This window comes from Prunus avium, chromosome 2 (genome assembly GCF_965620075.1).
Source record: "Prunus avium chromosome 2, drPruAviu1.hap1.1, whole genome shotgun sequence".
In the NCBI taxonomy this organism is placed as follows: Eukaryota; Viridiplantae; Streptophyta; class Magnoliopsida; order Rosales; family Rosaceae; genus Prunus; species Prunus avium.
Window position 1 is genome coordinate 8474455 of NC_142285.1, and position 21871 is coordinate 8496325.

At 37.6% G+C, this 21871-nt stretch overlaps 3 protein-coding genes across 3 annotated transcripts; 1 reads left to right on the forward strand and 2 right to left on the reverse strand.

Annotated features, from left to right (window-relative positions):
• Window positions 1–2467: 2467 nt before the first annotated feature.
• Window positions 2468–3067, reverse strand: LOC148296407 (uncharacterized). Its single transcript, XM_088248512.1, has one exon. It carries the CDS (start codon window positions 3065–3067, stop codon window positions 2468–2470), a length of 600 nt encoding a protein of 199 aa, XP_088104638.1.
• Window positions 3068–4250: 1183 nt separating this feature from the next.
• On the reverse strand, window positions 4251–9630 carry LOC110764782 (Gag-Pol polyprotein/retrotransposon). The gene is made up of 9 exons (XM_021967804.2): window positions 9486–9630; window positions 9242–9367; window positions 8207–8252; window positions 7532–7583; window positions 6121–6216; window positions 5494–5547; window positions 5330–5395; window positions 4712–4790; window positions 4251–4637 (listed from the first exon to the last, which is right to left on the reverse strand). The coding sequence occupies exons 1-9, from the start codon at window positions 9624–9626 to the stop codon at window positions 4560–4562; spliced, it is 738 nt and encodes a 245-aa protein (XP_021823496.2). The 5' UTR covers window positions 9627–9630; the 3' UTR covers window positions 4251–4559.
• Window positions 9631–9775: 145 nt separating this feature from the next.
• On the forward strand, window positions 9776–21624 carry SUA (suppressor of abi3-5). Its single transcript, XM_021967806.2, has 16 exons — window positions 9776–9957; window positions 10702–10821; window positions 11034–11074; window positions 11342–12116; window positions 12202–12273; window positions 12363–12455; window positions 12540–12619; window positions 13438–13591; window positions 14120–14207; window positions 14288–14379; window positions 14504–14572; window positions 16104–16268; window positions 17859–18048; window positions 19369–20313; window positions 20591–20775; window positions 21136–21624. The coding sequence occupies exons 2-16, from the start codon at window positions 10774–10776 to the stop codon at window positions 21313–21315; spliced, it is 3177 nt and encodes a 1058-aa protein (XP_021823498.1). The 5' UTR covers window positions 9776–9957; window positions 10702–10773; the 3' UTR covers window positions 21316–21624.
• The last annotated feature ends 247 nt before the right edge of the window (window positions 21625–21871 follow it).

Sequence of the window (21871 nt, forward strand, 5' to 3'; positions counted from 1 at the left end):
AACTGCCCAAATGCGACCGGTCGCGATGAAACCAGCGACCGGTCGCTCCACAACAGAGAGCACAACCTTTTTTCATACTTCACCGACGATGATGAAGACCCCCCTCACATCTCAGTACCAGCTGATCAATCTCCTGAGAATACTCCTGAGGTACGTGATTCTACTACATCTACTGTTTTAGTTGATGAAACTGTTAGTTATCAATTACCTGATAGACAGAATCGTGGAAAACCGCCAATTCGGTATTCACCGGATAATGGCAAGGTATCAAAGTATCCAATTGCAAACTATGTTTCTGCGGAAAAATTATCTGCACCCCTCCAAGGCTTTGTACACCAGTTATCCGCAATTCATATTCCAACCAAAGTGAGTGAGGCATTGAAGGATCCAAAATGGGTTCAAGCAATGAGGGAGGAGATGCATGCTCTGGAGAAAAATCACACATGGACACTGGAGAATTTACCTCAAGGAAAACGGACTGTCGGATGCAGATGGGTTTACACTTTGAAATACAATGCTGATGGGTCAATTGAACGATACAAAGCACGACTTGTGGCAAAGGGATACACGCAGACATATGGTATTGACTATGAAGAAACATTTGCCCCAGTTGCAAAACTTAACACCGTTCGTGTGCTATTGTCCATTGCAGCAAATCTCGATTGGCCTCTCCACCAATTTGATGTGAAGAATGCCTTTCTCCATGGAGAACTCACAGAAGAAGTCTACATGGATATCCCACCAGGATACGTTACATCTACTCCTGCTAATGTGGTGTGCAGATTGTGAAAGGCATTATATGGATTGAAACAGTCTCCCCGAGCATGGTTTGGGCGTTTTACCGTGGCAATGAAGACTTATGGTTTTAAGCAGAGTAATTCTGACCATACTCTGTTCTTAAAACACAAGGGAGGAAAGGTAACTGCTCTCATCATTTATGTTGATGATATGATTATTACTGGGAATGATAAGCAGGAAATTTCTCAACTACAAAAATGTTTGGCAAAGGAGTTTGAAATGAAAAATCTTGGTGGACTCAAGTACTTCTTGGGCATTGAAGTTGCTCGATCAAAGCAAGGCATATTCCTCTCACAAAGGAAGTATGTTCTAGATTTATTGGCAGAAACTGGAATGTTAGATTGCAAACCTGTGGACACTCCAATTGTTCAGAATCACCGCCTTGGGGAATATCCCAATCAAGTACCCACTAACAAAGAAAGATATCAAAGATTGGTGGGACGACTGATCTACCTATCCCATACCCGACCCGACATCGCGTATGCTGTAAGTGTTGCTAGTCAGTTTATGCATTGTCCAAGTGAAGATCATATGGATGCGGTTCTTCGGATTCTTAAATATTTGAAGTCCGCACCAGGAAAAGGACTTATGTTCTCTAAGAATGGTCATCTGAATATCAGTGGCTATACAGATGCAGATTGGGCAGGGAATGTCACTGATAGACGATCAACATCAGGGTACTTCACATTTGTGGGAGGTAACTTGGTTACTTGGAGGAGCAAGAAACAGAATGTTGTTGCTTTGTCTAGTGCAGAAGCGGAATTCAGAGGAATGACCAAAGGAATTTGCGAACTTCTTTGGTTGAGAAAATTGCTTACAGAGATTGGATATGCACCTACATTAGGAATGCATCTACAGTGTGATAACAAGGCTGCAATATCCATTGCACACAATCCAGTTCAACATGATCGCACCAAACATGTTGAAGTGGATCGACACTTCATTAAAGAGAAAGTTGAAAATAAAGAAATTCAGCTTCCGTTTGTCAAGTCCGAAGACCAGCTGGCAGATATTTTGACAAAAGCAGTTTCTAGCAGAGTATTCCACAACTCATTGATCAAGTTGGGCATCGGTGATATCTATGCACCAACTTGAGGGGGAATGTTAGAAGTTGTCATATGTTGAATTTGTCTATGTTAATTATGTTGTCTAGTAGTCAATTAATGTGGCTAGTAATAGTCAATTAATGTTTGGCACCTACTATGTTTGGCACCTACAATGTTTAGTCAATTAATGAGGATTAGTTTGGTTGCCTAACTAGGTTGGTTGCCTAACTTGGTTGGTTGCCTAACTCGGGGGGCTTGACTAATGTCTTAGGAACTTGTATATATATGTGTTGATTGTAAGTAATGAAATATAAGTGAAAATCAGAAAATATTCAACAACTCTCATTCTCTCTACACTTTCCACTTTCTTCTCTCAATATTCTCTATGTTTTGACATAGACATGGCTAGATTCCATCGGAGCCTAGAACAACAGTCCCTACCCAGCAAACTAGTTACTAAGAGATAATAAAACTAAACAGCAGATGCATCATGAGGTGGACAAGGCAAACCATCAGAAGTTAGAACCCCAACGAGAGACGATGGTGGTTTGTCGACCCAACTTTGCAGTTCCATAGCTCTGTTACCTATCGACGCCGCTGCATGAGTTGCACGATTTGCACTCCTAGGCACCCATGATGACTCTCAGATAACCCTTGTTTTTGGCAAGGTGTAAAGCACATAGAGCAGCAGCCGCTTCTGCACTAAGTGATGAGACACATAAAAGTGGGGAAGCAAGACCTCCACACCATTCACCAAAGGAATTGCAAGACACAATGCCAATGCTGCCCTTCATCGTGCCAGGATACCAAGAACCATCCAAGTTGAATTTTACATAATTTGGGATTGGCTTAGACCAACGGGTTCTTTGGACATGAGGGACAGGAGAGAGGTTCCCTCTTGCATCAATCTTGGAGACAACCGCTAAGTATTCAGAGCAAGCATCTCTAGCATGGGTGATCACGCGCCTCGGATCAGGGCGAGACCCATTGAAAATGTATTTGCACCTTGCTTTCCAGATTTCCCAGCATAAGAAGCTAAGTAGCGATAATAGAAATTTGCATTCAGTTATTGAGGTGCCAGGAATCGCAATAATGCCATCAATCCATCTATCAAAAGTCGAGATCCTTCGAGGGTCAACTTTGTAGGAAAGGTTAGAGCCAAACCACACAAGTTGAGTCCACGGGCAAAGAAGAGAATGTGCTCCACCGATTCTTCGATACATTCGCAAATTGGGCGGTGGGATCAATTGCAATTTTTCTTTTAAAAAGGGCAAGTCTGGTTGAGATGGATCCAAAGAGAGCTCTCCAAAGGAAATGTTTTATTTTTGGGAGAGTCTCCACCTTCAATATGTTCTTCCAAACCTTTTCCGAGACAATATGAGAGGAATGATTATGGCTTGCAATGTCGGTGTTGTGTCTTGCATGAAAGCAGTGGTACCCCGACTTGACAGTATACGAGCCACTTGAATTCCATGGCCAAACAAGGCGATCAGGTCTGTATGAGTGACCAATGGGGATGCATCTGATGTTCTGCAAAATGTCATTGTTGATGAAGGTGGAGATACTATCCAGCTTCCAGGTGTGGTTCTGTTTGTCCATTATTTCCTGGACCAATTGAGGGGCTTGAGGAGGGATCGGGCAACACAGTTTGCACAGGACCTGGCTCTCGTGAAGGGATCCAGCAGTCGTTCCAGATATTCGTGTTAGCCTCGCTGAAAATTTGGAAGCGTGCTTCTTTCATCATAGCATTTCTTCCCTCAAGAAGGCTAACCCATGCCCATGAAGGGCGAGAACCCTTTGTTGCATTTAGAAAATCAGTCGTAGGGAAATAACGCGCTTTCAAGATCTTAACCCAAGCAGCTTCCGGATTCAAAATAATTCTCCAACTTTGCTTGGCAAGAAGAGCTAAATTGAAATTGGACAAGTCACGAAAACCCAAACCTCCCGCTTTCTTGGCCAAGCATAATTTTTTCCATGATTTCCAATGAATTCCAGCGCTCTCCTCATTATTTCCCCACCAAAAGGAAGCCAAGTCACTGTTGATTTGGTTGCAGGTACCTTCAGGGAAATGAAAGCAAGCCATAGGATAAGCTGTCACTTGTTTGACAACATCCCTAAGCTCAACTTTCTAGCCAAGGTGCCATCTTACAAATTATTTTTTATTTTATTTATATATATATATGTACGTAAAGATCCGTAAATATTGTATGCATAGATAGTCATGCAAATTTTTATTTTATTTTATACAAGCGATGGGAGGAAATTTCTCACACACGCACAACTATGATGTTGTGGTTCGAACCTGAGACCTCTAGTCTGCAACAAGAAGTCAAGGCTCATTTCTACTGGGCTACACCCCGTTGGCAGATAGTCATGCAATTTAAAATTAGCAATCTTGGTAACATATTACTTGGTAATTACGCATATCTGCATAGGTTGCCTTAACATACAAAGTACCGATACAATACATGTAACAAAAAAAATTAATAGTAGATTGACAAAAATTTGACACTCATGGTAAGTGCATATACAGCAAACAAATCTACATTTGCCAGGAGAAACAAGAAACAGAAAAAGAAAAAAAAAAACAAAAAGAAAAAAAAAACAAAACAGAACATAGATGGAGAAACACGAAAGGAAATCTAAAGAAGCCAATATCATATTCATAGATGATGACTTCCTGCCATGGAGTGAGAACAGAAACCAGAAATGGCTTTAGGCCCAAAGCAACGTCACAACAAAAAATAAAACGAGGGCTAGTCCGAAGCAAATTCCAACAATCGCGGCGAAAGCCTGGAAATTGGAATGAAATGAGATTGATGCTTGTAATCAGAACATATAATAGAATTTTGAAAATTCATTGTCACCTTGCCCTGAGACTCAAAATGGAACTTGACAGTGAACCATGACAGTCCCCTATCTACAAAAGGAGCAAGAGCAAGGGCCCTGCATCAAATGGTCCTTGTTAACTCATATAAGAAACACAAGATCACATTCTAAACATACATACATACTTGGCAGCAATAAAATCATCAAACGAAAAAAAATAATTAGATTTTATATATTTCTCTCACAAAATCGAAATTGCATTTCACAGCCAACTCTGACAAAAGAAGTTGCCAACCTTTTTGGCACCGGTTGCTGTGGGTGACACATATTAAAATTACTTTTAGGTTCTTTTCAAGTAACAGCCTATGCTTGAGAAATGAACCTTTAATGTGAGCTATTACTTTAATCACGCACATTAACAATCCAAACATAGGTGTTAACAACTGGATCCTTAAATTAACTCAACACATCCAGCCACAACTAATTATTAAGCATTTTTCAGGGATTAGATAAAGAACCAGGGCTAATTATACTTGAAAAACCAGGAAAATCCGAAGCAGCAGAAGTCTTGGCTACTCAAAAATCATGAAAACTATGACTATATTTTCATAAAACTAACAAATTAAAAAAATGAATTATTGGATCTAGCAACTCACCCTCCAGCTCGTACAAGCTTGGTGACCTGGCTTCCGGCCCACACCATGGCCATTACTTTGAGAAATCTGCAAATCACCAAGTGTTAATTTCAATGCTAGACTTGAAGAAATTGCATAACCTGGAAAGAAAAAAAATTCAGCGATATTCATATATGAACAAGTACCTCTGAACAGCTGGGACGTAACCCATCCTCCCAGGTGCTGGAGCAACATAGAACCTAAAAGGAAAAGAAAACAGTTCAGAGTTGCAATTATTCCACTAAATTTACATGAGCAACTGCATAGGCAATATAATAATAAATAATAATAATACAATTTATGGAGCCTTATTAGTACATTGTAGTATCCAGTAGTAGCACTGAACACCCAATTTATTTTCTTCAAATGTGGACGTCAAATGAAAATACTTTGACTGCCACAAAGAAGCATGATGACACTTAGAAAGCAAGGCTATAAAATCCCTAAGAGTTAATACTTCTAGACCATGATATCCATATGCACAACAAACAAACCAAGACTAATATATATATATAATCCCCTATGAGTCAATAAGTACTGCGATAGAATCGCATTAGAATTTAAAAGGGCCAATGTAAAGAAGCTTTTCAGAATCAATGAATAGAAAACCAAGTCATAGAAACAGATGCTCAGGTAAGGCCAATAGAGTTCAGGAAAACTGCGAAATGGAGTGGTCCTTTATAGGGATATTGGTTGTAACTTGTAATACTATGATGTTTAATACAAGCCAGAAGATATTACCAATACAGCTAATTTGGAGATACTTCACTCACCATACCAACAGAAATGTCGTAAGATAGTAAGCAGTATTCAATAGTCCATATGACAATAATCCAGATATCCCGTATCTCCTTAACTTCTTTAAAATCCTGGCAAGTTAAACAAACAAGAAAAAGAGCATCATAAAGGCTCAATGAAGGTTGAAAAGTGAAAGAAGATGGCAAGGCTAACCAAATGTAAGGTACAATTTTGAACTTATCAATGAACAGAAATTTGGTTTAAAAAATAAAAAGGAATGTAATACAAATAAATAAATAAAAGAAAAAAAACCACATAGCAACCAAATGGTCCATTTTGACATTCAAACATCTAGAAGCAATTAAAGGTAGAGTTTAAAAAGAGAAAAATAAAGTAAAACTGATATAAACTTTCTATCTAGTGGGTTGCTAATTTTAGGTACTGTTGAGGTCCCTACGGACTACGGATTGTTAATAACTTAATATTAACTTGAATCTTTAACAAAACTTCATACATGCCATGAGAAAAGTCTACAAAGTGGCCACATCAACTCATTACATGGGATACATCTGAAACATATTGCTTAAAAAACCATGCTTGTAGACACTAAATCTATTGTGAATGCCTGTTAAATATTGTATAACTCTAGATGGTACTGTAATACTTGCACATCATCTAATATCATCCTCTTTACCATCTAGTAGAAACTGGAAAGGTGCCTATTCAGTGCACTAAATTGTGCTATCTCACACCAATCAGGAGAAATTTTGACATTATAATTAAATGACTAGAACGACAAAGCAACGACTAGAATTCCTCATGTCAAAATAAATTTTTAGAAGCTACAAATCTTGATAAAAGAATAAAACAAAAAGGTGTACCTATCTCAGAAAAGGTTTCCTTTTACTTATATTTATTTATTTATTGTTTGCGTCAATTGACAGGTATACACAACACAATGTGGGCACTATTTCACAAGCTTGAACCTGGGTTCTTGAAAGCCCTATCCGTATGGATGAAAATCAGGAAATAGGTATCAATATACTCACACGTCATTGTGACTGTCTTAAAAAAAGTTACCTCCTCAATTGAAGGATCTAGCTTTAGTATACCTAATTTGCTTATGAGATTACCTTCACCATCATAGAGATATCGAGCAGACAAAAACCATTCCATAGGAAGACTTCCTAAAAATTCACTCAGCTACAGATCTTATATTTAATCATCTAAGTGACTGACTAACCAGGTGACTAATTCCCACTTCATAAATGTTACCTTTTGGATAGCCCTCAGCTGTGACTAATTTGCTAATAGGTCAGGTATGTATTTAGAAAACAGAGTAAGATAAATATGAGTTCAAATACTAACTCACCCTCATTACATAACTAACAAAAATCAGTAGCCTTTAGTATTGACCAAAAACATTGTAAGGCAAGTAGAAAGTACTCGTTGGATGTGACAGGTACTCCTTGACCACTATCACTATTTCCAATTGCCCCTAAAATAAATCAAAATTTGGGAAATCATTAGTTCCTACAAATGGATACAAGGAGAGGATAGGAAAAGCATCACAATTTACATTTTTTTTATTTTTATGAAATGAAAAGATGAAATTTTATTTCACAAAAGAAGCTGTACAGCAACGTAGATAAGCAATCCACCATGAATATATGAGAGAACAAACCAAAACATATTCAAGACACTACATCTAGTTTAACAAACCAAAACATATTCAAGACACTACAAGCTTTCCAGTCTAGAACAATGTCAGGAACAGAAGTGTTCCTAAAATCACAAGAAACAGATGCCCAAAGCGCTGCCCAATACTTAACCTTCTCCCACACCTCCTCCACTTCCATCCCCTAACATATTCGAAGATCCGTTGGTTTCTTTCCGACCAAATAGCGAAATGATAGCCACCATCATACAGCCCCATAATACTTTAGCCTTCTTTCCACCACCCAATACTTTAAATTTCTCTCCAAGCAAAGAAAAACATTCTTTTGGCGACGCCCAACCAACATTAATCTCATTAAATAAAGAAACACCATAATTTCCGGCTAAATCGGCCAGATAATATATCTTCAAGATATCCTATAATCATCTAAGAATATTAAATACCTTGAGATTTAGTGGAGAAGCTTTCAGCATCTGACAACCCATAGCCCTGTCCACACACGAAAGAGAACACAGAGACACCATTCTATCAGATTATTTTACTTCAACCTAAACTAAAGAGGAAAATATTTACGACATAACAGCAACGCCACCATCCACCATGTTCAAGCCCCTACACACACTCGCATTTATTATGTATTTTCATTGATCCCCAAACTAATACTAAAACTGTATGAAATACATACTTTATAGTTATTTAGGCTCATAACATCACTGTACGCCCAATATATTTAATCAACAGTAAACCCAAGGGACTAACTTAGACATAAAAAGGTGACATTTTTCTGGGTTTTCCAGGTGAGTTGGACAGAGGAAAACTGCAAACAGTGACACATACTTCAATTTCTCTTATATTATAAAACGATGTTTGTCTTTCACTGAAGTATAAGCAAGTAGAAAGCACACTTCACCTAGTAATGGTAGTTTGACAACATTATTTACCCAAATTAAATAAACAAAGTAAAAGAATCACATCTGATGTATAACGTATCCAATCTTTTAGCTTATAATGCCAGTAACACATTAATTCTTATAAAGCAGTTCATGATTTACATAGGTAACAACGTGAATAGAAAGAGAAATGTTTAATTTTGTAACTCTTGTCAGCATCATCAGTACACCTTACATTAGCTACTCAGTTGATGATCCTCAATAACATTTATGGGAGCATTGTAAGTCATTGTTGTCTCTATAATGTATATTTTCCCCTAAACATTCAATTAAAGTCACCTTAAGCAATTGAACTATCTCTGAAATGCATTAAATTTGTGTGGAATTCTAAATCCTCCTCTGCTCTAATTTCATCTTTCTTCCTCCATAATTCCATACTTTAAACATCCAAATGCAATAGACCTCTATTGGGTAATCCCAAAATTTAGTATTTTCATCCAAATGCAATATGGGCAGGGTCCAATTTGACTCAAAAATAAAATGATGCAAGACACTACACAATGTTGAACAATAAAGTAAAGAACCCACATTGACACTGTCGTTGCCATTGACTGAGGAGAATCGCTGAAATTGGTTCTTCTGATTCAGCGAAATGTGGTTGAGCTTTGTCAATGAAACCCATGAGTTGCTCGAGTACGAGAACTCATTGCAGCCCTAAACACCACCAGGAAAGATAAGACTACTACAAGAGTAAGAAAAGAACCGAAATGAAATGGAAAAGAATATATAAATAAATAATAAATAAAAAAGGCAATAATGGGAGGATGCTTACCGGGTTATGCAGAAGGGGAATAGAAACAGCTGTGAGCGCCAGGGAACGGGGCATGATGGAGAGATTGAAGGAGACACAGAGAGACTGTTGCAGCCGCACAAGGTTTCGGGCGCGCGAACTCGCAAACTGGCTTTTATACATTTACGTATTGTACATTTACCCCCCATTTCGCTACATCTCAGCCGTGCTAATGATCCAACCACTTAAAGAGATGCCACGTCATCAAGCTTCGGGTTATATATTGGGCCGTGGTCTAATCAGCTAGACTAAAGAAAAATACTCCAAATTGAAATAGGCCCATGCGATCAGGTGCTTGCCTAGCACGTGAGTTGCAATAACGAAAAGTTCAATAATCTAGGAGTAATTTATTTTGGTCGAAACGAGCAACAGCCGACGGACGAAGAAGAAAGTAGACGGACAGAGAGAGAGAGGGTGCAAAAGTTGGCCTGAGATCTGAAGCTTAGGATCTACGGTAAGCTTTTGGTTCTTCTTCTTCCTCTGGGTTTGTGATGCTACCTGAGGTTCCTAATTGCAGGAATTTTCAATTTTGCGAAACTCATTTTTTTTTTTTTTTTAATAAAAAAAATAATGAAAAATAAATTTCTGATGCAAATTATTGTACCCTTTTTTCCAATTTTAGTCAGCCGTTGTCCTCAACGAGGTTTTTGAATTGAATGGAGTTGTCTCCAATTTCTGTTGAAATTCAGGGCATTGTTTTTGTGCCCTGAGGTATATTGCTCAAAAAAGCAGTGGACTTTGGGTCAATTACGATTATGTGATTATCTTCATCCATTTTGTTTTTAAAAATTGTCGGTTTGATTTCGTTCAGGTCTGCATTGGCTTTTTTTGAAGTTCCTTTTAAGGGTTTTAGTTGGTTCAATCAGAGTTTAGTCTTATTTTTAGGTAATTTAGTTTTTTAATTAGGATTTTTATGAAGCCTGTGTAAATGGGTCAGTTACGCTTCGTCATCTATGAGCTAAGTCTAACATATTGATTGTTCAAGTTTTGATTGAATGGATTGTATGTATATAAGCTGATGGTATCTTCTGTCGAAGGTATTGTGTGTTAAGAGAATTGGGACTTTGTGGAAAGGATTTTGGTTATTCCGGTTGTGACTTGTGAAAGGGAGGCCAACAAGGTCAAAGTCATGGGAATTGTAGGTGCTTGGTTCATCACGGGCATAACTGTGTGTGTCTGTTTGTGCATTATATTACAGGAAAGGTATTCAAATTCTGAACGATATCATCATCGAGCGCTTTGTCGAGTTTTGCTTGCATGCAAGAAAGAAATGGATCCCGGTCGCTATGGTCTTCAGCAAGGATGGGATAATAACAGCGTAATTGTGGTTTCCTCCTTAATAAATCACCTATATGGGATGAATCATGATAAATACAAGAATTTATTAGGGCCCAATCTGACTGTCCATTTTTTTGGGAGAAAAATGAGAGAAAGCCATGGGGCAATGAGGATATGGACTGACTGGATTTGCCTAACCTCATATCATCATTGATCTGTTGCTGACATTACCTTATTCTCTTGAATCCACAGGCTCTGGAGGGGTATGCTGCAGTCCATGAGCCAAACTTTCGGTGAGTGCTACACGCTTTGCTTTTCATCTTCATTACAGTAATTTAGAACTCATAGGTAAAATTGGCTACTTAAATTTGTATGAAGAGCAGATTGAGATTAACTTTTTAGTTCTACTGGCCAAATTTCATTAATGGTTGTGTACCAATATCTATCATTGGTACTGTCTGAATATTCCCTTTAATTTTGTCATCAATCTTTTTAATCGGGTGCATTGTGTTACATTATATCTTCTCCTTTTGTTCCATATTATAATTTTTTTTTGGCAGGGTCGGTGGTTCATATGATGAAAGGAGGTTTATAGATGAAAGATACTCAAGGGACAACGTCTATCCAAGAAATGCTTTTCACCGCGATGTTTTGGATAGGGATAACTATCCACCACCACCTCATGCTGTTGGTGTATGGCCACATTCAAGAAGAAGAAGTTATGAAGAAGAAATTCCCGTTGATAGGGATAGGAGACATGAGAAACAATACATTGATTCATATCATGAGATGGATAACTTTCGTGATCATGAGATTGATACATTTCAGGAATTTGATAAATTTCGAGATAGCTATCGCAGTGTTGATAGCTATCGTGATCCTGGATTTGACAGGATTGCAAGGCTTGGTGGACGTGATCGTGATGATTACGCGTATGATGATTTCGACTATAGGTCCCGTGCTACCCATCAAAACAGGGAGGAGAGTCGTGAAAGGGATTATGACTATGGCCGACACAGTTATGATTCTGATTATGACAGAGGTAGTAGGAGAGATAGCAATTGGAGGCGTCGTGGATCTCGTGAATCTCGTGACCGGGAGCGTGAGAAGAAATGTTTGAGTAGGGAAAGAGAACAGAGTCCACATAGAAGGCATGAGCGTTCTCGCTCTCGGTCCATTTCTCGTGGGCATGATGATCGTCCTAGATCAAGGTCCCCTAGAGGTCGAAGCCATGGACGAAGTCATCAAGAGGACAGCTATGATGATGGACGGCATGAGAGAACTGATAGGCGAAGGGACCGTGACGAGAAACGCCAGAGAGAGCATTATTCTGTGGTATATTTTGCATCTTTCTGTTCAACCTAATTGCCTATGTGTTTACTGTATGCAGGATGACTTACTGTATGATGTTCTTTTGTAGGCCCCATCTGCAACTATTGTTGTGAAGGGTCTTTCACAGAAGACGACTGAAGAAGATCTATACCAGATACTTGTAATATGTCATCTGTTGTTTCTGTTATGAATACCACATTTCTACTTCTCTCTACCTTTTGATAACCTTGCAATTTGTATCTCGTTCAGGCTGAATGGGGACCCCTTAGACATGTCCGTGTGATCAAAGAACGTAATTCTGGCATCTCTCGTGGATTTGCTTTTATTGATTTTCCTTCTGTGGTATGTATCATTCTTTTCATATAAATGTTTTACATTTGATTTGAATAAAAATAATTCACAATGGAGTTTCTGTTTGTTTAATAGGGAGCAGCATGCACTATGATGGACAAGATTGGGGATGATGGACTTGTGGTGGATGGCCGAAAGCTGTTTTTTGAGTACAGGTTGGTCCTACTTTACCGGATGAAGTCTTAATATAACCATCACCGAAGTGTGGTAGCATTACTTTGTCATTGTGAAATATATATATATATATATATATATATATATATATATATATATATATATACAGAGAGAGGTTCCATTGAGGGATCCCTCATTATTTGAGGGACACCCTTGTAGGGCTCACTCCGCATTGTATTTCGCTAATCCTAACCGTCTATTTTATATATATATATATATATATATATATATATATATATATATAACTGATGACAAAGTAGATACAAGAAGTGAGTAGAACTCGAATTCAAGAGAACTGGAAATGCAGATTTATAAAAATATTGGGTTGGAGAGGGATGGTCGTGTTCTTGGTTATTTGAACCTCACTGGGAAATGCCAGTTTGTTTTGTCCACTTTCTCCATCCCCCTCTATCAACACAAAAAAGGAAGGCCAAATTGCGTCTTATTCCCGTGTTCAATCAACATGAACTTTGATCAAAGCAAGGAAGAAAGTGATGAAGAGTCTTTTTTAATTTTGAACTTTTAATTTTTTATTTTTTCTCTGGTGGTGGTAAGGGTAAAATTTAGTAAAGGTGAAGAAGACTGCATAGTTAACGTAAACAATAAAGGACATCTTGCATGGTGTGCGGATACTTAATGCCTCAATAAATAAAGGATTTTCTTTCTGTGTCAGATGTATTCTCAGCTGTCAGATTATGCATATGCTGAAAGTGTGGTTTTGTTTTTGTCCCTGGAATGGGACCCATATTATTTTTCTCTGAGTGTACTTATTTCCGTTTTGAACTGTGTTTTGTTGCAGTAGTAAGCCGACTGGGGGTGCAGGTGGATCTTTTGGTCAGGAGAATGCTGTGAAATCAGGCCATAATAACCGTAAAAGCATCACAGTGCCCTCTGATTGGATGTGCATTAGTTGTGAATATGTTAATTTTGCACGGCGGACATCCTGCTTTCAGGTGTGTATTTTTTTTTCCGTTACAAGGTATTAATTTCTTTTTGTCTTGATATATTTTGACGAATTAACCCTCCATCATGTAATAGTAAAGTGCTAAATGCATACCAACAATGTTGCCTTTTCTGGGAAGAACAGTTGCACTTATGTGCTTGGAAATATTCCATTATATGCTTTAAGGTGGATTTGTTAAAGACCTTCTGTGCTTTTGTGGTATTTAATTACTTTAATACGTGCTTTTACATGGTGATTCCTTGGAGTTACTGAGAATTTCAATTCTGCTATGTTTAGATACAGTGCTTTGGGAACGAAATCTTTTGTGTCCAAGTAAATATATAACTATGGTACAATAGAAAAGAAATTTTTTATTGTTTTATTATTTTAGAAAACAAAATTTTCAACATGCATAACTGTGTAATGTATGTGAATTAGTTTATTTTTTCTTAAGAATAATTAATGTAAGTTGATTATCAAAAAAGAAAAAGAAAATTCATGTAGGTTAGTGAGTCTCTGTTTTCCTCCTTTGTTGCAGTGCAATAAGGCACGAACTGAGGATGCCCCGGCTGCAGATATTTCTTTATCCAATCAAATGACTTCAGCAAAGAAAGGATCTGAAGCTGGTTAGTCTACCCTTGTTTCTTTTAGCTGGTGTAATTAAGTATTAATTTTTATGAACTTAACTGAGTATATATGTCATTAGGTCCTACTCATGTTTTGGTTGTTCGCGGACTGGATGAAAATGCTGATGAGGAAATGCTGCGCTATGAATTTTCCAAACATGCTGCAATTAAGGTGCAAATGCTGAACAAATTGAATTCTTTTTATTTATTCATTTAGTGTCATCTTCAAGTTAAACAAGACTTTTTTTTTTTCTTTCTAGCGTGTGCATCGGAGATTTATTGATATTATTTTGCAGGATCTTCGTCTTGTTAGAGACAAATTTACTCATGTTTCAAGGGGATTTGCATTTGTACATTTCCATTCGGTACGCCAGCTTTTTTCTCTTTTTTTTCTTCCCCTTCTCAGTTATTCAGTTGGTTAAATGTTGTAATTTTATTGTCTTCTTCCATTTTTTCTGGTATTCATTACCGTGGCCTTAATGTTCTGATACAAGAATTTAAAGACACTGAAGTTAACTGATGTGGGGGACGAGGAAAGGATGTGAGCTGTTAAAATCACGGAACTTAAATATAAAAGAAAATGCTACTTATCTCCCAACTTATATTTACAGAACTTAATGTAAAAAATTTATCTTCAAAATGTACATGTTCAGAACTTTTGAGTATAATTGTACTGATCTTATATATGGTCATCATATGCTGAGTTTTTATTTGTAGGATAATTGTATCACTTCTACTTTATAAGCTCCTTTCCAATAGGGAAATGATGTTTTGAACATTTTTATTTGCTGGTTATGTGAGGAAATGTGGTGTTACTGGATTTAAATTTGTATGTTCCTGACCAAAAGCGAAAAAAAAAAAAAAAAAGTGATGTAGACTGGGCAAAATGTTTCTGTGGGATGTATTAGGTAGTTGGCAGCTCACTTTGATGGAGTCTCCCAATACTGAACTATATTTTAATAGAGCTCCTTTAACTAACCAAATAAGTTAAAATGAAGTTGCTATAAATGTTATGCCATATGAACTTCTATAAACTGATCGATGAAAATGATTTTCTAGATGTGTGATATGATCATGGCTTGCATCCAGATGTCTGATATGGTTTTCTATACTTACGATTACACACAATCAAGGGCATAAACAAAACCCATCTAATTCAAACTGTTATTGTACATATTCAGAAGTGTGATATATTTTTGCCTTTCATCTAAAAAACTGCTGCCCTCTCTACCCAATTCTTTTGATCTGAGATTTAACATGTTTGCATGTGGTTGTCTGAAAAAGAAACCTGTCTGCATGTGCACCTCTTGTTTTGAGTCTTAAAAGTTTTTGCATTCGTAGTGGGGTAAGTTGGAGTTGTAATACATCTTGCATTTAAATCATGTAAAGAATGAGGAAAAAAAGAAGAAGAATTTTTAAGTCCTCAAAATTTCCCTTGCAGGTTATTTCTCCTCTTCCTTATTCTATTTTTTATCAATTGGCTTTTAGTCTCAAAGGCTGTGTGGGTGCATGTATTGTGTGGTCTTTCTGCTAATGTTGATTAACGTTATCGTGCTTGGTTAAAATTGTGTAAATAGTACACTTTATTACAATTTTTTGCTCTCTAGTATCCCAGAAGTAGAAGTATAATAACTTCCTTAAAGATGCCTTACATAGTTGTAAAAGCTTGATTTATTTATTATTATATTTTAATTACGTTTTGGTTCCAAGTCTTTTGTGTTTCAGGGCGACAGAGTTACAAGACTGTACTTATGAGTTATTAAGTGCAGTCTTGGAACTCAGTCACCCCCCTGATGGACGTGTTCTTCATATCTATCTGTCTTCCAATGTGAGATGTGAAGAAACAAAGAAATCAGTGCAGTATTTTGTTTTAAGCTGCAACCCTATGATTTTCAGGTGGGAGATGCTACAAAAGCTCTTGAAGCAACAAATGGAACAACACTTGAGAGGAATGGGCAAATTTTGAGAGTAGCATATGCAAAGAGCATTCTTGGTCCAGGATCTTCACAGTCAAGCAGCTTGGCAGCTGCGGCAATTGAGGCAGCCACCTTTGCGCAACAGGTTTCTCTTAAAATAATTTTATACGTTTTTTACATCTGTTTTGTTGACTTATATGATACTTTTTATATATATAAACTTTATATTAATTGTAAGCATTTGAACAACAAATATAATATTTTTAGATCACGTGATTATTAGAATAATTTTTGAAGAATAATGGAAAGCAGACGTTCATGAGAGTGAAAAATGTTTTGGTTCACCACATAGACGGTAGACATTACATGTCTAGAAAGATTTCCATAACTTTGAGATGAGTAATTAAATACTCAAATACTTAAATATTTAGATATATCTGCTGTACATGGCTGCCATTTAATTAGTTGTTGTGTGGTCAGAATTTGTGTTAAAATATTATCTCATGATTAACAGAGATTCCCAAGGCCAGAGTATACTTATTTGACAATGTGGAAAAGTTGATTCTTGATTTTTTTTATTATTACTTATAAAAAGGCTGTTGAATAATTTATCGACAATAATAATACCACCTGTACAAGGAATATATTCTAAGAGGGCCGAATTATTAGGAAGCATTAAATTCTGAGGAACTTTGTACTTTTAATTGTAATAAAAGGTAGCTGATTAAGTTTTTGTTACACATTCAAATTCCTAGTTTCTTCGCAGATGAAAAATCATAAATTTTGTTAATTATACACAATCAGTTCACATCAATCTTTTCAGGCTAAAAGAATACTCAGTCCGACAATGAACTGGTTTTATGGGGTTGAATGGGTACCAAACCAATTCAGTTAAAATTAAAATAGAAAGCGAAGCTGCCTTGGTCAGTTGACCACCCTCTGCGGAATATACCCACCGCAATAGAGGACTATGTATGAAAAAGACCTACTAGGGTGAGTAGCAGATATTTAAGCTTTTGGATTGGCTAGTTTCCAAGAAAACAGAAGATAGACCATAATGATTTTAAAAAAATTTCATATTAAGTCACAACCTTGTAACCCAAGAAAAGAGAAGAAAACCATTATGCTCAATTCTTTCCGTTAGTTTGAGTAAGAGGAATTGGAAGAGGAGAAATTTATGACATTTGGAACTGTTTTGCTGGTATTTTGTTATGTTACATTATGATATAATGGATATGCAGGGGCAATGAACAGCTTATGTGAACTAGGACAAGTTAGGTTAACTTGCCCGTGTAAGTTAGACAGGTTTGGTAAACTTGTTTAGTATAATCGTATTGTGGGCTTAGGGCTGCACACAAGTACCCTCAAACATTCCGCAGATCAGATTTGGTCTCATTTTTTACTCATTAACTCAATCCCTTATTAACAATCTTGAAATTTCAAAAACATCCCTTCTTGGGAAAAGATTAGTCTGTTGAAATTCAAGGTATGATGGTCATTACTGTTGCAGGGTAACCACCCCAACTGTGTGTTGCTTTGGTTATAGCTACTTTTCTTTTTCTGGTTGGAGAAAAAAAAAATCTAAAAAGAGGAGACCAGTCGCCTATGTTTGTCTATACAGCCCGTTTAGTCAACGGTCTGTTGTTTTTGCTTTCTTGTATATGTCACTAGGTATTTTACTGAATCTTAGGCTCTCTTTTTTCGTTTTGGTTTTTTTATTTTATTTTTTGTGTAGTATGATTCTGTTGGTTGGGCACCAAAGGAATATAATCCAGATGACAAACAATCCACTGGAGGGGAGCAAAATGGCGGGGAGATGGAAGTACAGCAAGATGGTTTGGCACCACAATCTGGTTTTGTTTGGGATGAGGCATCTGGTTATTACTATGATGCTGCTTCTGGATTCTACTATGATCCAAATACAGGTTCTTCTTTTAATCAATAAATACAGGTTCTTCTATTTGTATTTCATTTTCCCCCTTGTTCCATTGCATCGTACAAAGATGGTTATGACCCAAGCCTTTATGATTTTTTTATTTTCTTACTTTTAAATCTTTTTGGTGGATTCACGGGAGGAAAAGGTTCCGACCAAATTACATATAACATATCAAATTACTGAATTTTGATATCATTTCTGAATGCTGCAAGTGTAGTGTAGATTCTAATTTCAAACTATTTCTTGGCTGTAATATTGGATGAAGTACAAAGTTCTTTCTCCGGTATTTTGGGTTGGAGGTGATGAGGGTGGGAGAGGTATTCGTGTTCTGGAAGTTGAATAGAAGGCAGAGGGTGGGCACAGGTTTGGTTTGCTTGGGTTAAAGCCCAACACCAATCCAACCCTAGATGCTCGTGTAGACATAAATAACAATTTGATATTGACCAATGGACTATTGAAACCAAGGAAACCCAGCCCAAAAAAAATCAGGTTAAGTAGGCTTGTGTTTGTGGTATGTGCTTGTTGACAAATGCTATAAGAAGATACCAAGGCTCAAATGTTAAACTAGACTCCACTGAGAGCCCATGTTGTTGACGGATATAGTCTGAAGGGAATCCTATAACCAGTAGTAGACGCGAAAGTCTCCTATATGAATAAAAATATGCATATTTTTTTAAAATTCAGACAGATTAGTCACGTTGGGTAAAATGACCACCCCTAATAAAAGTGTCCCCCCCCCCCCCTTTTCCTGCCACCCAACGGCCTGAAGAGAATCCTATAACCAGTAATAGACAAGAAACTCTCCGATATGAATAAAAAGATGCAAATTGTTTGAATTCAGACAGGTTAGTCGGGTTGGGGGTGATTCTGTCAGACTCCTGATCTGTTTGCCTGAATATGTTTGGTGTATTTCCCAGTTATGTTCAAACTGGAGTATTTGTTGGTCCTTCAAGGCAGTGGGTCAGTCAATTTTAGTGGCCCAGTCAATTTCAAACTGGACTAATTTTCTGCTGTATCACATAGAGCCTTTTCCTTTTCTCCCAATAATGCTATTGCTTATAAAACTAAATTCAGGGACCAGGGAGCTCTAATAGTCATCTAATTTAAGTAGCTTAATTTTGTGTGCTGTCATAGATGTTGTAATCGGATGAACTTATTCAATGAGTCGGTTTTAATTTGCCACTCTGTTCCTTGCCCTCACACACACACACACTCTCTCTCTCTCTCTCTCTCTCTCTCTCTCACGCACACACATGCGAGCACAATTTTCTAATCCATGGTTTATACTTATGTACATTTTTCAATGTAGGTCTTTACTATGATGGGAACAACGGGATTTGGTATTCATATGACCAGCAAACTCTGCAATACATCCCTTGCACTGATCAGAACGATAACAAAACATCTGCTAATCAATCTGAGCTTTCCAAGGCATCGGATGCTTCAAGTAATAAAAAAGTAATAATCTCTGCACCAGCTACAACCTCAACACCATTTGAGAAAGCTGCATCATTACCAGATGCCGTCCAGGCTGCTGCAGAGAAAAAAGAGAAGGAAAAGGCAAAAGAGATCAAATTGGCTTCAAAGAGCAGTATTTTGGCTAACAAGAAGAAAATGAGTAATGTGTTGACGATGTGGAAGCAGAGGAGTCACGAAGGGCAAGCAACCCGTGTAGCTCTGGATGAGAATCAGCCAATCGTATCAGCTGATGATAGACCAGTATCTTCTGTGCAGTCTACAAAGAGCAAGTTTAAAATTGACATGACAACCACAAAGGAGAATACTACACCCAGTTCAAGGGTTAGTACAACTGTTTCTGCTACAGAGACTGCTGGTTTGGAGTCTCCAGTCATGCCAAGGCCTGTGAGCAACAGCATAGGGGGCACACTGATGGGAGTCATAAGGGGCTCTGGAAGAGGTGTGGTGAAATCAGATACCTCGTTTTCAGGATCATCTGGTGGAGTTTCCACACCTTCAACTTCTGCTGCATGCATGGTATCTGCTTCAACAAATGCAGATACCCCCTCGGTTTTGACTCCGTTCAGAACAGATGCATCTGCATTGGGTTCTTATACACCACCTGTGGCTGCAGGGAGTGGAAAGAGAAGATTTTCTGAACTGCCAGTAGCTCCTGCTTCTGCTCCTAAAGAACCTCATACTGCATATAGGGATCGTGCAGCCGAGAGAAGGAGCTTGTATGGTTCTTCGTTGTCGTTTGGAGATGATTCATCGGATCTTGGTTTTGGGGAGTCAAGTAAGTTTTCTTAAGAATATGTTTCCGATCGGCTTGCCCCCTTTTTTCTTTCTTACAAGCTCAATCTATAAATGTGCCTCAATCCAGTTCCAGTTATTAAAACCATCTATCATGCTACCTATCATACTGGTCTGCATAATTGATTGGAACATGTCAGCTAAATTTAGTTCTTCAGTACCCAAACAGGGTCGTCCAAGTTGGATGAGTCATTTTTCTATTTCACAATATTTGAATTGACTTGTAAAATATCCTGTGGTTACTATTTTCTACTGTCAAGATCGAGATTCTGCATCAAGGAAGGGTTCTTTTGATTCAATGCCCTTTCCCCCCGGTGTGGGTGGAGGACGTGCGGTTGGAGATGCCAACATTGACAGTTACGAGGTGATTACAGCTGAAAAAGCAATTGATGAGAGCAATGTGGGCAACAAGATGCTTCGCAACATGGGCTGGCACGAAGGCTTGGTATCATATCCTTCTTTTGCACTTCTAGATTATTCTAAATTTTTAGCTTACCTCATTAACTTGACCTCACAAAATAAATCCCAAATCTCCCAATTGCTGAAGGTAGAGTTTAATTCTTGTACGATAATAAGAAATCTTACCAGTTGAATGAGCTAGCACCCTCAAAATTATATTAACTATGCATTTGCTTGAATGTTTTAAGAAAACCTCCTTGTTTCTCTGATGAAATGATTCTAGCAGTTCCCTATTTTTTTCTATAGATCAAAAAGTGAATATGGTAGATGTTATTTACTTATTTTCTAACCATATATATTTTGGGGATTGTGTCTTTTTCTCCTTTTGCTATTCATCCCATCACAGGGGTTGGGAAGAGATGGAAGTGGAATGGTAGAACCAGTGCAGGCTCAGTCAGTGGAAAGGAGAGCAGGACTTGGGAGTCAACAGAAGAAGTTAGATCCTACTCTGGAGGTGCAGGCTGGAGATAGTTACAAAACACTCATTCACAAGAAGGCGCTGGCCAGGTTCCGGGAGATGTCGTAAGACAATATAAGGAAACCTTTATTTTGATTTATATTTTCCTTGGAAATAGATATAGATCAGATATTAAGCTACTTAGGGATGATGATTGGAACAAAGCAATGGAAGCAGATGTGGAGCAAGTGGCAATTGTCGTAGATTATTGTTTATGCTTCCCTTTTTCAAAGGTCTCTTGGGGTCCTTGTAAAAACTTGCTCTCTAGCACTCCGTAGTGTTGCATTTTTTTTTGTGAAGGATAAAACTGTACCTTTCGTCTTTCAAGTGTACATCAGTTTAGTGAATGAAAAAGAATTACTTTTAAGGAAAAACAAATACTTCGATTTACGTTTTTACAGAATTACTTAACAGGATACTTGCGATAAAAGAAACCAAATCTAAATCTGAACATAGAATGTGTGTCAAAACATCTTATCATTTCAAGTTTGTTTTAATCGTAATAGCAGGTGATACACGATCCACTTTTACGCAAGTTCATTTGTCGAATTGGGATTCCAGTTCAGAATCCTTTTGCCTCAAGGACTTCCAGAAAGGAAAGATTCCGTTCTTTCAAAAAGTTCCT

Excerpts from the sequence above, each read along its gene's own strand:
- LOC148296407 (XM_088248512.1), bottom strand. The coding sequence starts at position 3,067 with ATGTATCGAAGAATCGGTGGAGCACATTCTCTTCTTTGCCCGTGGACT.
- SUA (XM_021967806.2), top strand. The coding sequence starts at position 10,774 with ATGGATCCCGGTCGCTATGGTCTTCAGCAAGGATGGGATAATAACAGC. Across the intron at positions 10,822-11,033 it reads AAGGATGGGATAATAACAGC|GCTCTGGAGGGGTATGCTGC; the intron begins GTAATTGTGGTT and ends TTGAATCCACAG. Across the intron at positions 14,208-14,287 it reads AAAGAAAGGATCTGAAGCTG|GTCCTACTCATGTTTTGGTT; the intron begins GTTAGTCTACCC and ends ATATGTCATTAG.
- LOC110764782 (XM_021967804.2), bottom strand. The coding sequence starts at position 9,626 with ATGTATAAAAGCCAGTTTGCGAGTTCGCGCGCCCGAAACCTTGTGCGG. Across the intron at positions 9,368-9,485 it reads TTCCCCTTCTGCATAACCCG|GGCTGCAATGAGTTCTCGTA; the intron begins GTAAGCATCCTC and ends GGTGGTGTTTAG. Across the intron at positions 7,584-8,206 it reads CTTCTCCACTAAATCTCAAG|GGGCAATTGGAAATAGTGAT; the intron begins GTATTTAATATT and ends GATTTATTTTAG.